At 36.2% G+C, this 13,641-nt stretch overlaps 1 protein-coding gene across 14 annotated transcripts in view; it reads right to left on the reverse strand.

The window, feature by feature from the left end:
* The window catches only part of CEP192 (centrosomal protein 192), a 137,743-nt gene that overhangs the window by 102,210 nt on the left and 21,892 nt on the right, over nt 1–13,641 (reverse strand). For all 14 annotated transcript variants that reach the window (XM_045849775.1, XM_045849774.1, XM_045849773.1 and 11 more), the window contains 4 exons: nt 13,070–13,190; nt 10,398–10,546; nt 8,960–9,104; nt 8,185–8,318 (listed from right to left, as the gene is read on the reverse strand). In XM_045849775.1, the coding sequence (XP_045705731.1) occupies nt 8,185–8,318; nt 8,960–9,104; nt 10,398–10,546; nt 13,070–13,190 (549 nt within the window). The remainder of the gene's footprint in view (nt 1–8,184; nt 8,319–8,959; nt 9,105–10,397; nt 10,547–13,069; nt 13,191–13,641) is intronic.

The raw sequence follows: 13,641 nt of genomic DNA on the forward strand, positions 1-13,641 counted from the left end.
TAATTATATAAAAAATAAATATCATACAAAGTATTTTCTCCAACCGTAACAGTATGAAGTTAGAAATCAATTTTTAAAAATGGAAAATCCACAAAATATATCAATCAACAAAATAAAACAATGGGACAGAGAAAAATTACAGAGTAATTTAGAAAATACTTAGAAAGATGAATGAAAGCAAAAACACAACATACCAAAACTGACTGGACGCAGTAAAAGCACTACTCTTAAAGAACTTTATAGGTGTTAATGCCTACATTAAAATGATTTCAAAGCAGTAACCTAATTTTATACCTTAAGAAACTAAAACAGAATTAACCCAGAGCTAGCAAAGGAAGAAAATAATAAAGACTGAAGTAAAAATAAACAAAATAGAGAATAGAAAAATACAGAAAAATCAATGAAATAAAAAGTTAGTTCTGTGAGATCATTAAAAACCAGACAAAATTTAGCTAGCAGAGAGAGAAGATTCAAATAAGTAAAGTCAGAATGGAAAAGTGGGGACATTACTACCAACTTTACAGACATAAAACATCATAAGACAATATTATGAACAGCAGGCCAACAAATTACATAATCTAGTAGGAAAGGACAAATTCCTTAGAAACCCAAATAGAAGGAAATAGAAAGTCTCAACAGAATTAACACAAGAGGTGGAATAAGTAATCAAAGACTTTCGACCAAAGAAAACTCCTCGACCAGATGGCTTTACCACTGAATCCTACCAAATGATTAATGAGGAATTAACACCAATCCTTCCAAAATATTTTCAAAAAAACAAGAGAGGAAGGAACACTTTCCTAACTCATTGAATAAGGGCACTCTGTTATCAAAGCTAACGAAAGAGATCAATAGAAAATTATAAACCAATATCCCTTACGAATATAAACAAAAAAAAAATCCTGAAAATATTAGTAAATCAAATCCAAAAGCATATGAAAAGGATTATTCACCAAAACCAAGTGGGATATATGCAAGAATACAGGGGTAGTTCAACATAAGAAAAATCAATCAATGTAAAAACATATTAACAGAAAAAAAGAAAAACCACATGATCATCTTAATTGATACAAAAAAATTCCACACCCTTTCATAATAGAAACTCTCAAAACTAAGAATAGTTCCATTGGTCTATGTATCTGTTCTTTTGCCAGTACTAGGCTGTTTTGATTACAGTGGCCTTGTAATATAGTTTGATACCTGGGATTGTAATCCCTCCTACTTTGTTCTTCTTTGTCAAAATTGCTGCAGTTATTCCGGGTCATTTATGGTTCCACATAAATTTTTGAAATGTTTGTTCTGTATCTGTGAATATGTCATCGGTATTTTAATAGAGATTGCACTGAATCTATAAATTGCTTTGGGTAGTACGGTACATTTACATAATGGAATACTACACAGCAAAAAAAAAAAAAGAAAAAAAGAAAAAAGGAGCTCCTACCCTTCATGACAGCAGGATGGAACTGGGGAGCATTATGCTAAATGAAATAAGCCAGGCAGTGAAAGACAAATACAATATGATCTCACCTTTAACAGGAACCTGATCAACAAAACAAACAAGCAAGCAAAATATAACCGGAGACACTGAAATTGAGAACAGGCTGACAGTGACCAGAGGGGAGTGGGGAGAAGGATAATGGGGAAAAATAAGGGAAGGGCCATCAAAAAAAATGTATAAATGACCCATGAATAAAGCCAAAAGGGGTAGGTTCAAGGGTGAGATGTAGTAATGGGTAAGGCAGGGAGGGGCGTGGTGGTGGGGGGGAAATAGAGACAACTCTACTTAAGTAGCAAAAAAGAAAAATTATAAAAATAAAAAAACCCCTAGGAACAGAAGAAAAATTGCTAAGATTGATAAAATGTATTTTTTAAACCCATAGCTAGCATCGTACCCAATATGGTGAAAGACTAAAAGTTCTCCTCTGACAAAAATGCCTGCTTTCACCACTGCTATACACCTTTGTACTAGAAGTTGCTGACAGAGCTATTAGAAAAGAAAAAGAAAAGGCATCAGAAGGAAAACTGGATATCCAGCTGTAAAAAAATTGAACTTGGATCTTTATTTTACACTGTAAATGAAAATTAACTCAAAATGATCAGCAACATAAATGTGAGGGCAAAAACTGTAAAAACAAAACAAAAACAAACAAAAAAACCCCTCTTAGAAAAGAGGAAAATCTATATGAATTGAATTTGACAGCAATTTCATGGATATGACACCAATAGCAGAAAGAAAAAGCAAAAATAAATCACACTGCACCAAAATTAAGGACTTTTGGCCTGGCTGGTGTAGCTCAGTGGATTGAGCGTCAGACTGCGAAGCAACCGGTCATTGGTTCAATTTCAGATCTAGGGCACACGCCTGGGTTGCAGGCCAGGACCCCAGTATCGGGTGCACGGAAAGCAACCACACATTGATGTTTCTCTCCCTCTTTTTCTCCCTCCCTTCCCCTCTCTAAAATTAAGTAAATAAAATCTTTTTTTTAAGGCCTTTTTTAAATCAAAAGAACCTCTAAGAGAGAAAAAGATAGTTTACAGATGGCAGAAAATATTTACAAATCGAATATTGGACACCAGGTTCATATCAGATGATATAAAGAATTTCCACATTTCAACAATCAAAACCCAACAAACTGATTGAAAAATAGGTTAAGAACTTAGCAGACATTTCTCCACAGACATACAAACGTCTGTTAAGCATACGAAAAGAGGCTCAATGTCGTTAGACATTAGGAAAATGCAAATCAAAACCACAACAAGACGCCATTTCACATTCATTAGGATGGCTATAATCAAAAAGAGAAAATAACAAGTATTAAATGGGGTGGAGAAACTGGAGACGTTAAGTACTGCTGGTAGAATGTAAAATGGTGCAGCTGCTACGCAAAACAGTATGGCAGTTCTTCAGTGTGGTGTAACTCAAGATTGGCACCTTCCACAACCCATGATGAGGTCTGGCCAGAGGGAACGTGTATTGTTTTGGCAATGGACTGTACGTTAACTCCCTCCTTATCTCCTTCTGGTCCTGTGACTGCTTCTTGACCTTTCTGCACGTACACACTTTCGTAATGTAGTTTAAAGTCACAAAAAGGACACATGACTCCTTTGTCTCAGACCCCTTGTAACAAGCCTCAGACTGGAGGAGGTGCGGTCTGTTTCGCACCAACCCACCATCATCAGTGCACTCCCCTGTGACATAAGTAATAAACAGTATATCCACATCAGCTAGTCCACCATGTGGTTTATTTTTGGAGTATCATAAACACTTAAGCAGCTCCCTGGTTTGACACATCTGTGTTACACTCAAAAATATTAAACATAGAACTACCATATGACCCACAAATTCTACTCCTAGCTATATATATCCAAAAGAATTGAAAGCAGGGACAGAACAAATATTTAAACACTGGTGTCCACAGCTACATGATTCCCAGTAACCAAAAGATGGAAACAACTCACGTATTCATCAACAAATAAACATATAAATGAGCCCTGGCTAGTGTGGCTCAGTGAATTGAGTACCAGCCTGTGAGCCAAAGGGTCACTGGTTCGATTCCTAGTCAGGGCACATGCCTGGGCTGTGGGCCAGGTCCCCAGTAGGGGGCACATGAGAGACAACCACACAACAGTGTTTCTCTCCCTCTTTTTCTCCCTCCCTTCCCCTCTCTCTAAAAATAAATAAATAAAATCATTAGAAAAATATATATATATAAATGAAATGTGGTATATACATATGGTGGAATATTCAACCATTAAAAGAATTAAAATTTTGATATATGCTACAACATGAATGAACCCTGAAAACCTTATACTTATTGAAAAAAGCCAGACATGTGACAAACAATGCATGATTCCACTTATATGTGGTACCTAAAACATGTAAATTCATAGAGACAGAAAGTTGAAGAGAGGTAACACAGGCCTTTTCAGGTAAAGGATATGTTATTCTTTAATGAGTATAGTTTTTCATAGGGAATATAAAAAGGTTTTAGGTATAGATTCTGGTGATGATTGTACAACACTATACATGTATTTAATGCACTGACTTGTATATATATATAAATAGTTAAAATGATAAACATGTTGTCAATTAAAAGTGACAAACTTGGAAATTAAAAACACACTAATAACCATTCATTGACTTTACATGAAAACAAAAAGAGGAATTACATAATATCTAGAAATAAAGGAAAAGGCAACAGCTACAATGGAGTCAGATACATTAAGGAAACTAAAAGAACTAGAGATAGATGCAACAATATTGAAAATCTCAGTTATCCTGAATGAAATAAGCCAATCACAGAAAACTGTATATAAATTAATGCTCTTGTTATAAAGCTCAAAAACTAAAGCTAAGTAATGTATTAAAAACATACATATGAGTGCAAAGGATGTGAAAAAAATAGAACCCTCACACATTGCTGGTAGGAATGTAAAATGATGCAGCAGCTATGGAAAACAGGATGGTGATTGCTAAAAGTTTTTAAATAGGATTATTATGTGATCCAGCAAATCTACTTCAGGGTATACACTCAAATAAATTGAAAGGAATGTCTTAAAGAGATAGTTGTATACTCTTCTTCATAGCAGCATTTTTTTTTTTTTTCTGTTGCCAAAAGGTGAAAGCAACCCAGGTATCTGATGAATGAATGGATATAACAAAATGAAATATGTATGTACAATGAAATATTCAGCTAAAAGGGAAATTCTGAAACATGCTGTAACATAGATGAATCTTAAAAACATTATACAAAATGAAATAGGCCAATAACAAAAAGTTAAATACTGTATGATTCCAGCTATGTGAGGGCAGAAAGTAGAATGGCAGTAAGGCTTCTGAAGACAGAGAACTAGGTACATGCGGTACTAAAATTAACCCACAACCACATCAAAAGTACAACTAAACTACAGAGCAACTATATTCAGAAGTGACTAAAATCTAGCTGAACAGAAGTCCTCTAAGGATATAAAGAAGCCACATTAGCTGGTAAAAAGTACAGAGACACAGAACATGCTAGTCCCACATCCATGTGTGGCAATTAAATATCGGGACGGACTGCTCACTTCAGCAGCACATATACTAAAATCAGGAAGGATATCACTGCTGCAGAAGTTTCCCCTGATGAGCAAGAGGTCCCAGCTCCACACAGGACCCTCAACCCTGAGTTCCAGTGCCAGGAAAAGAAGTCTCTATAACTTCTATCTGTGAAAACCAGACAGGATTATGGTTGAGTGAGACAGAGGGCTTCTGGAGTCCCAGGCTGTCCTCTTAAGGAGTCTGTGCATGGACTTAGACTCCCTGTATCTTAGCCCCATCACTGAGGCAGCATCTCATAATAAGCCAGGGACAAAGGAGAGAAAATGAATTCTCTGGCTTCAGGGCAGGGGCTGGAGGAGCAGCTATCTCCCAGACAGAAGTGCTAGCAGAGGCCATTGTTCCTTTGCTGAGCCCTTCCCTCACAGAGCTGAAAAGTAGGCAAAAAATCTGAGTCTCCATCAAACTGGTTAATACTGGTCGCCCTGCATCAGTGATTCCCTGAGACCCTGCACCATCAAACTTGTAGATCTACCACCCAAGCCATTTCCAATGGCTTTTCTATAAAAACAGCCTGTCTAGGCTGTTTTTCCTAAAATCTCTCAAAAGGCTGAAAAACTCAAAACAGAGAGCATCTGCCCTCTGTGTACCCTGAACCTCTTGCCAAGTGGCTGTAGGCCTGGCACTAAAGGCAGCCAGCCTTGGTTTGCAGCTTGGCCCCTCCTGTGGTACCTCAAAGCCCATCTGCAGGTCACTTTTTAGCTCATATCAGGTAGCCCCAAGTGGCAGCTGATCTTGACCTACACTTTACAGAATGCCCCAGAGCCAGTGCACCCAAGTAGACAAATTTTGGACAGCATCAGACCATACTGAATCATCACCCAACCAAGTCCATGAGTGACACACTCAACAGGGACACATTGCACCCCACAACAACTTGGCAGCAAGTGTTGCTCCAGGCAGTGACCCTTACACAGCAGATTCTCTGCTGTAGTCAATCAGCCTAGGGGTAAACCCTTTCCACTGAAACGCCAACAGTAATCAAGGCTCAAGTAAAACAGGAGGGTACACATAGTCCATGGGGGGAATATACCTGGAGCACCCAGCTCAGGTAACCAGGGTGGATGTAGCACTGGGTCCTATAGGACTCCTCCTACATAAGGCCAACTCTACCAAGATTGGAAGATGTAGTAGCTGCTTTAACCAATACATAAAAAGCAAAACAAGAAGGCAGCAAAATGAGGTAACAAAAAAACCATATCCCAAATGAAAGAACAGAACAAAACTCCAGGAAAAGACCTAAATAAAATGCAGACAAAGAACATACCAAACACAGAGTTCAAAACACTGTCTGTAAGAATCCTCAACAAGCTTAGGGGAAGAGTAGATGAACTTACTGATAACTTCAAGAAAGATATAAGAAAGAAAGAACCACTCAAACATGAAGAATACAATAACCGAAATGAAGAATTCATTATAGGGAGTTAACTGTAACGTAGATGAAGCAAAGGATCAAATCAGAAATTTGGAAAAAAGCAGAAAACGCCCAATCAGAACATCAAAAAACAAGAAACCAACATAATGAGAATACTATTAAGAAGTCTCTAGGACAAGCTCAAGTATACCAACATTCGTATCATGGAGGGCACTGGAAGGAGAAAAGTGAAATCAAGGAATTAAAAAACTATTTGAAAAAGTAGTGATGAAAAAGTGTCCTAACCCAGTGAAGGAAACAGATATATAAGTCCAGGAAATGCAAAGTTCCGAACAAAATGAACCCAAAGAAACCCACACCAAGACACATCATAATTAATATGCAAAAGGTTAAAGACATACAAAGAATCTTAATAGCTGCAAGAGAAAAGCAGTTACCTACCTATAAGGGAGCTCCCATACAACTGTGAGCTGATTTCTCAATAGAAACTTTGCAGGCCAAAAGAAACTGGCAAGAAATATTCAAAGTGATGAAAAGGAAGGACCCACAACCAAGATTACTACACCTACCAAAGCTATCATTTAGAATCAAAGAATAGAACTCCCCAGACAAGAAAAAACCTAAAGGACTTCATCACCACCAAACCAGTATTACAAGACATATTAAAGAATCCTTTTGAAGAAGAAACAAAACATCAAAACTATGAGCAATAAAATGGCAAGAAGTACGTATCTATCCACAATTATTTTAAATGCAAATGTATTAAATGCCCTAATCAAAAGACACAGGATGGCTGAGTGGATGAGAAAACAACACCCATACTGTGTATTGTCTTGAGACTTAATTCAGATCAAAAGACATACACAGACTGAAAGTAAAAGGATGGAAAAAGATATTTCAAGAAAATGGAAATGAAAAAAAAGATCTGGTATAACAACCCTTATACCAGATAAAATGGACTTTAAAACAAAAGCTATACAACAAGAGACAAATAAGGACCCACCAATTCCATTTTTGGGTATTTATCCAAAAAAACTTAAAATACCAATTCAAAAAGGCATATCCATACATATGTCCACTGTAGCATTATTTATAATAGCCAAGATATGGAAGCAACCTAAGTGCCATCAATAGACAAATGGATAAAAAAGTGGTACATATATACAATGTAATTATTACTCAGCCATAAAAAAGAATGAAATCTTACCATTTACAACAGCATAATGGACCTGGAAGGTATCATGTGAAGTGAGTTAAGTCAGAGAAAGACAAATACCATATAATTTCACTTATATACACAATCTAAAGAACAAAATAAAGGAACAAAAAAAACCAAAAACAGATTCATAGATACAGAGAACAGTTTGATAGTTGCCAGAGTAAACGGGGGTTGTGGAGAGAAGTGAAAAGGTGAATAGATTAAGAAGCATAAATTGGTAGTTACAAAATAGTCATGGGATATAAAGTGTAGCATGAGGAATATACTCAATAAAATTGTTTTAAGTATATATGGTGCTAGATGGGTACTAGATTTATTGGGGTTATCACTCAGTACACATTAAATGTCAAATCACAGCTGTACATCTGAAACTTATATAATATTGTTTGTCAATTAATTAAAAGGTAAAAAGTTATTTAAAAGTAAATAAAAATGCTATTATACAAAGACTGTATCTTTGCATAAAAAATTTAAAGAAAATGCAAATAAACTTACTTTGTCACAATGCAAAACACTGCCCTTTGAACTTTCTGCACTCTCTTTCTCTTTTTCAGTTCGCAAAGTATTAGAGGAAAACGGTAACACACCATCTGCATGCCCTCTACTATTTCTGTTACCAACAGAATTACCTAAAATATATAAAAATAATAATAAAGCAAAGTCAGTTTCAGTAATCTAATATAACAACCATTTTTTACTATTGCATTTATTTTAAGTAAACCTAATACTTAACACTCACATGACAAATATAGCAATTGGCATGAGAGAAAATAACCAACATGAGGCAACAGTATATGTGCTAAACTGCTAACATACAGAGAATTCATTTCTAATCCTCAAGCATCTGAATAGAGCATATTCATAATATACAACCAAGAAATAGAGACTACATGATTTTTAATAATACCAGTGTACTCAGGTATTATCAAAAAGCTCTTTACAGGGCACTCTACCTCTCGGGAGCCCTCCTGTGCCTTTCTTCTTCCCCCAGGCACATTACTTTGCCTCTCTCCTAAGCTCCAAGGGCACCTTCTTCTGCCTCTGAAACTTGTTTCTTGAGCCTACTCAACCCAGCTGGCTCACTTCTGCCACTTTCTAAATAAATTTTCGCTTCTAATATAGGAAAAAAAAGCACTCTGAAAAGTTTTAGATTGCCAGGATTTTTGGCAACACAAGGGTTAATACATATTAAATCATATCCAAAAAAATGAGTATTTTTGCAAAAATGAAAAGTCAAGTAGAATTTAAGAACAAAGGAATCAATACTTACTGATCCCTGGTAGAGAAAAAACATGGCCTTCCTCAGACTCTTTGTGAGTTGTTTCAGAATTTCTTGAAGAGTGTGAGCCATGGGAAATCAGAGAGCTGTTATTTTCTGACTGAGATTTACAGTTTAAACTACCATTTCCATTTGCCTGTTAAAAAAGTATAGTAGCTTTATGAATTTTTAAAGTTAAAAACATTTGACAGGTAAAATATGGGAGCTAAAAATGTCTTCTTTATAGAATACCAGATAGTTAATGTAATCACCAATGTAAAAACTATTTCAGGGGGCCTCAGAAATGATAATAAAACCAGTTCATAAAGGACTGTTTAGGAATCACAATGTTCACATGACCTTCATCTATCATCCCAAAATGACTTACTATAACAACGTGGGGGAAAGGCACCTCCCCAAGGAGATATCTGGTCAACATATTAACCAAGATAATCAGAGATGGCTTCACGAATATCAGGACAAACAGACTTAAATGTCTCCTGAGTGATGCTATGAGATGCACAGAACATCACCCATGTTTAATCTTAATCTGTTTATTTAAAAAATGTTTAATTTGACTTCTTGACTAATTTAATGCAATCAGGGGAAGGAAAACTGGGTCATTTTACAAAACAACAGGTCTAGATTTTACAAAATAGATTAATGGCCCTGGCCAGTGTGGCTCAGTTGGTTGGAGCATCTTCCATAACTGAAAGGTCATAGGTTAGATCCTGGTCAGGGCACATGCCTAGGTTGAGGGTTTGGTGTTCAGTCAGAGCACATCGTACAAGATGGAACCAATTGATGTTTCTCTCTCACATGGATGTTTCTCTCCCTCCATTTCCCTCTGTGTAAAATCAATAAGCATGTCCTCGGATGAAGATAAACAAATAGTTTAATAACCTGAAAGGACTACACCAAACTGAAAGAACAGAGATATAACCAAGTTCAAGTGTAATTTTGATCTGGATCAGAAAACAATAAAAATAAAGAACATTTTGGAGAAAACTAAGTAAATTTGAATATAGTCTGTATATTAATTTAAATTACTGTGTCAAAGTAAGATAACAGTTGAAATTTTGTAGGAAAGTGTTCTTATTCACAGGAGATAAATGCTGAAGTACTAGGGTAAAATGTCATACTAACTGCAACTTTCAAATGATTCAGGAATAAAGCACTTATGGGGGAACAAAATGCAAAGATGGCAAAAATATTAACAATTAGTTAATCTAGATGTGAGATGTATAGATGTTCACTCTACTATTCTTCTAATTTTTCTGTATGTGAATGAAAAGGTAAGAGAAGACAGAAAAGGTGTTTATCATCAGTCTATATAAGGGAAAAAGAGTCCAAAGAAAACAAAAGCTTAAGTTCTATGTTAAAATCCAAAGAGACCAGTAATAACTTTCTAATGTTGAATATCTGAAATCCCATAACAAATGGAACATACCTCACCAGAATCACCTACAGGTAACTTAAAATCCTTTTCCGGAAGTTCCTGTTCTTCTTGGTCTTCATATATCATTCCTGGAATTGCCAGTTTCTCAAAATAAGCCTCCAAATGATCATCATAAAACTCATCATCATCAATATCACCATCTATTAGTAAATGGAAGAAAAACAGAACAGGCTTTAAAGTAGTGATTGAACTATAATTAAATCAAAAGGTTGATAACACATTTAAGTCAATGGTTTATGTGATTTTGTTTTAACATTTACATGACAAAACTTATTAATTTCAGCCTATGAATTATTATAAGCATTCTAATATACAAGGTTGGTCCAAAAAAATTCCAGCCATTGTTAATATAACAAGAATGGTTTGCATGACACTGAAAGAACCTGGCAGCCAAAGACAGTGCACTGGAATGTACATGTATTAACAATGATGACTTCACTGTATTAGTCAGTGGGGGTGGTTGACGCTGACGAATGAGCATGTGTACTGTGTAGCTATAGCATTCAAAATGACTGAGTGAGTAGAACCACAAATCTGATTCAAATTTTGCTTTTTCCTCTGCAGAATGACTTACTTCACTTACACAATGCCCTCAAGATTCATTCATGTTGTTAATGTCAAGATTTGATTTTTTTTTTATGGCTGAATAATATTTTATTGTGTGTTTATACGAGGTCTGTCCAAAAAGTCCAGCCTTTGTTAATATGATAAGAACAGTTTGTGCAACATCGATGTAACCTCGCAGCCATGGAGAGTGGACTGCAACGTGCATGTGTGAACAATGACAACTTCACTGTACTAGTCATTGGAGGCAGTAGGTGCCACTGAGTGAGCTTATATGTTGTGTGACTGTTGTATTCAAGAGACTGAGCAAGTAGAGCAATGAATCTGCATCAAATTTTGCTTTAAGCTTGAACACTCCTCCATGGAAACTATTCAGAAGGCCATAGCCCTGGGCAACTGGTGATTGGCAGCTTCATCACAACAACATGCCCACTCATGCATCACATCTCATGTAGAGCTCTGTGGTGAAACATCAAATCACTCAGATAACTCTGCCTCCCTACAGCCCAGATTCGGCACCCTGCAACTTCTGGCATTTCCCAAAATTAAAATCACCTTTGAAAGGTGATTTTAGGGAGGATATTTCAGACCGTCAATGAGATTCAGGAAAATACAATGGGACAAATAATGGTGACTGGGAGAACTGTGTGAGGTCCCAAAGTGCTTACTTTGAAGGGGACTGTGACATCAGTGTCCTATGTACAATATTTCTTGTGTCTTTTATCTTCTTCAATAAATGTCTCTTTTTCACAGTACATGTCTGGGTACTTTCTGGACAGACTTCATAAAATGTTTAACACTCTTTGACAGGGTAACACAGAAATAAATCCCGGCATGTACCATAAGTTAGGGTATAATAAATGTGGCATTAAAGATCATCAGGAAAAGGGTAGATTATTCAGAAAAATGAAGTGGCCCAAAACACATCATAATTAAAAGGCCAAATATTAAAGATAAAGAGAGACTATTAAAAGCACCAAGAGAAAAGTAGTTACAAGATGGTTCCCAGATGGGAGTGGGGAGAGGGAGAATGCGTAAAGAGGTAAAGGGATTAAGAAGTACAAATTGGTAGTTACAGAATAACCATGGGGATGTGAAGTACAGTGTAGGACATGGAGTAGCCAAAGAACTTAAAAGCACAGCCCATGGACATGAACAATGGATGGACGATTGCCTGTGGCAGTGGGGGGTTACTGAATGGAGGGGTACAAAGAGGGAAAAAATCAGGATAACTGTATAACATAATCAATAAAATATAATTAAAAAAAAAGGAAAATGAAAACGGAGTGGCGAATGGGTAAATCTATCAAAAAAGGATAGATAAGCCCATCATAAAAGTAAAAAAGGTGAATTAATAATTAACTGCAAAGTGAAACATCAAACAATATCTGATCTTGAGAAAGAGAAATCAAGGAAAAATATCAAAGTTTTGAAAACTAATAGGTATAATTAAAAATATTCAACCTCTACCAAAACCAGAAAGTTGCAAATAAATAAATAAAACAATACTGGTAGTTTTATTTTGTTTGATTTTGGGGTTTTGTTTTTTGGGGGGGTCAGGAGCAGTGCTTTTTTTATTTTAACAAACAGCCGGCAGGGACAAATAAAACTATAACACTTAATCCCTAGTAATGGGATTACTGTATCCTCTTTCAGTAAAGCTTCACAGTTATTTTCTTGAATCAGAATTACTCATCCTCCCATGGTTTATGCACAACTTATACTGTTGAGATGTCCATAACACAGTGGGATGTTTACCTATGCATCTCTTTTCTTTCTTGGCAGGTCTTTTAGCAGAGACTAAATATTTCATGGTTCACCCAATTTCTCAACATAGCTCTTTACACTGAGGGGAACCTAGGGCTACTACTTCATATCCTTATTATAATAAACTCAGGGATAAGCATATCAGGATTGATACGTAAAAATGTTTTAAAAATTCATCACTTAACAGAAGTGGCCATTTGAGTGCTGGCGGGTAAGAAGTAAAGGAGAAGGCAAGAAACAAAAAGCTAGCATAAAAACTATAGCAATCAAGAAGCAAAGAGACATGAATTGGCAAGGTAAGGGCTAGGAAAACACAAATTACTTTACAGTACCAGAAGAATCTTCTAAGCTTGTAAGTGATGTAAGTTTCTCATTTTCTATTAAACTAGCATGGCTTAAATCATTGTTTGGATTCTTGTCTTCAAAATATTTTCCAGCATCAAGATGAGCAATCTATAAGAAATAAAGCGCATGTAAGAGAAGTATACTCATTGCTTTGAACACCATAGCACAAGGCTGCAAGAAGGATTGCCAATATCTGCTCAGTATCTGTAATTCACAATTTACACAATGAAGGCCTCAGTATCTGTAATTCAGTATCTGTACTGAATGTGCTCAGTATCTGTAATTCACAATTTACGCAATGAAGGCCTAGTTGTTTTGCATGCATTAATAACTTTCTTCTGGGGATTTCAGTAAAGATGGCAACAAGCGCAGACATGGCTCACCTCTTTGCACAACCACATCAAAATTACACTACAATATAGAACGACCAAAACTTGGGAACATCAGAAATCAAGTTGAATGGATGTCTGACAACTATGGAATTGAGGAAACCACATCCATCCAGAGTGGTTGGAAGGGTGCAAATGCAGAATGGGCTGGCCCTACATCCACCTGGATA

Source organism: Phyllostomus hastatus, unplaced genomic scaffold (genome assembly GCF_019186645.2).
Source record: "Phyllostomus hastatus isolate PE091 unplaced genomic scaffold, TTU_PhHast_1.1 phas_contig_80, whole genome shotgun sequence".
In the NCBI taxonomy this organism is placed as follows: domain Eukaryota; kingdom Metazoa; phylum Chordata; class Mammalia; order Chiroptera; family Phyllostomidae; genus Phyllostomus; species Phyllostomus hastatus.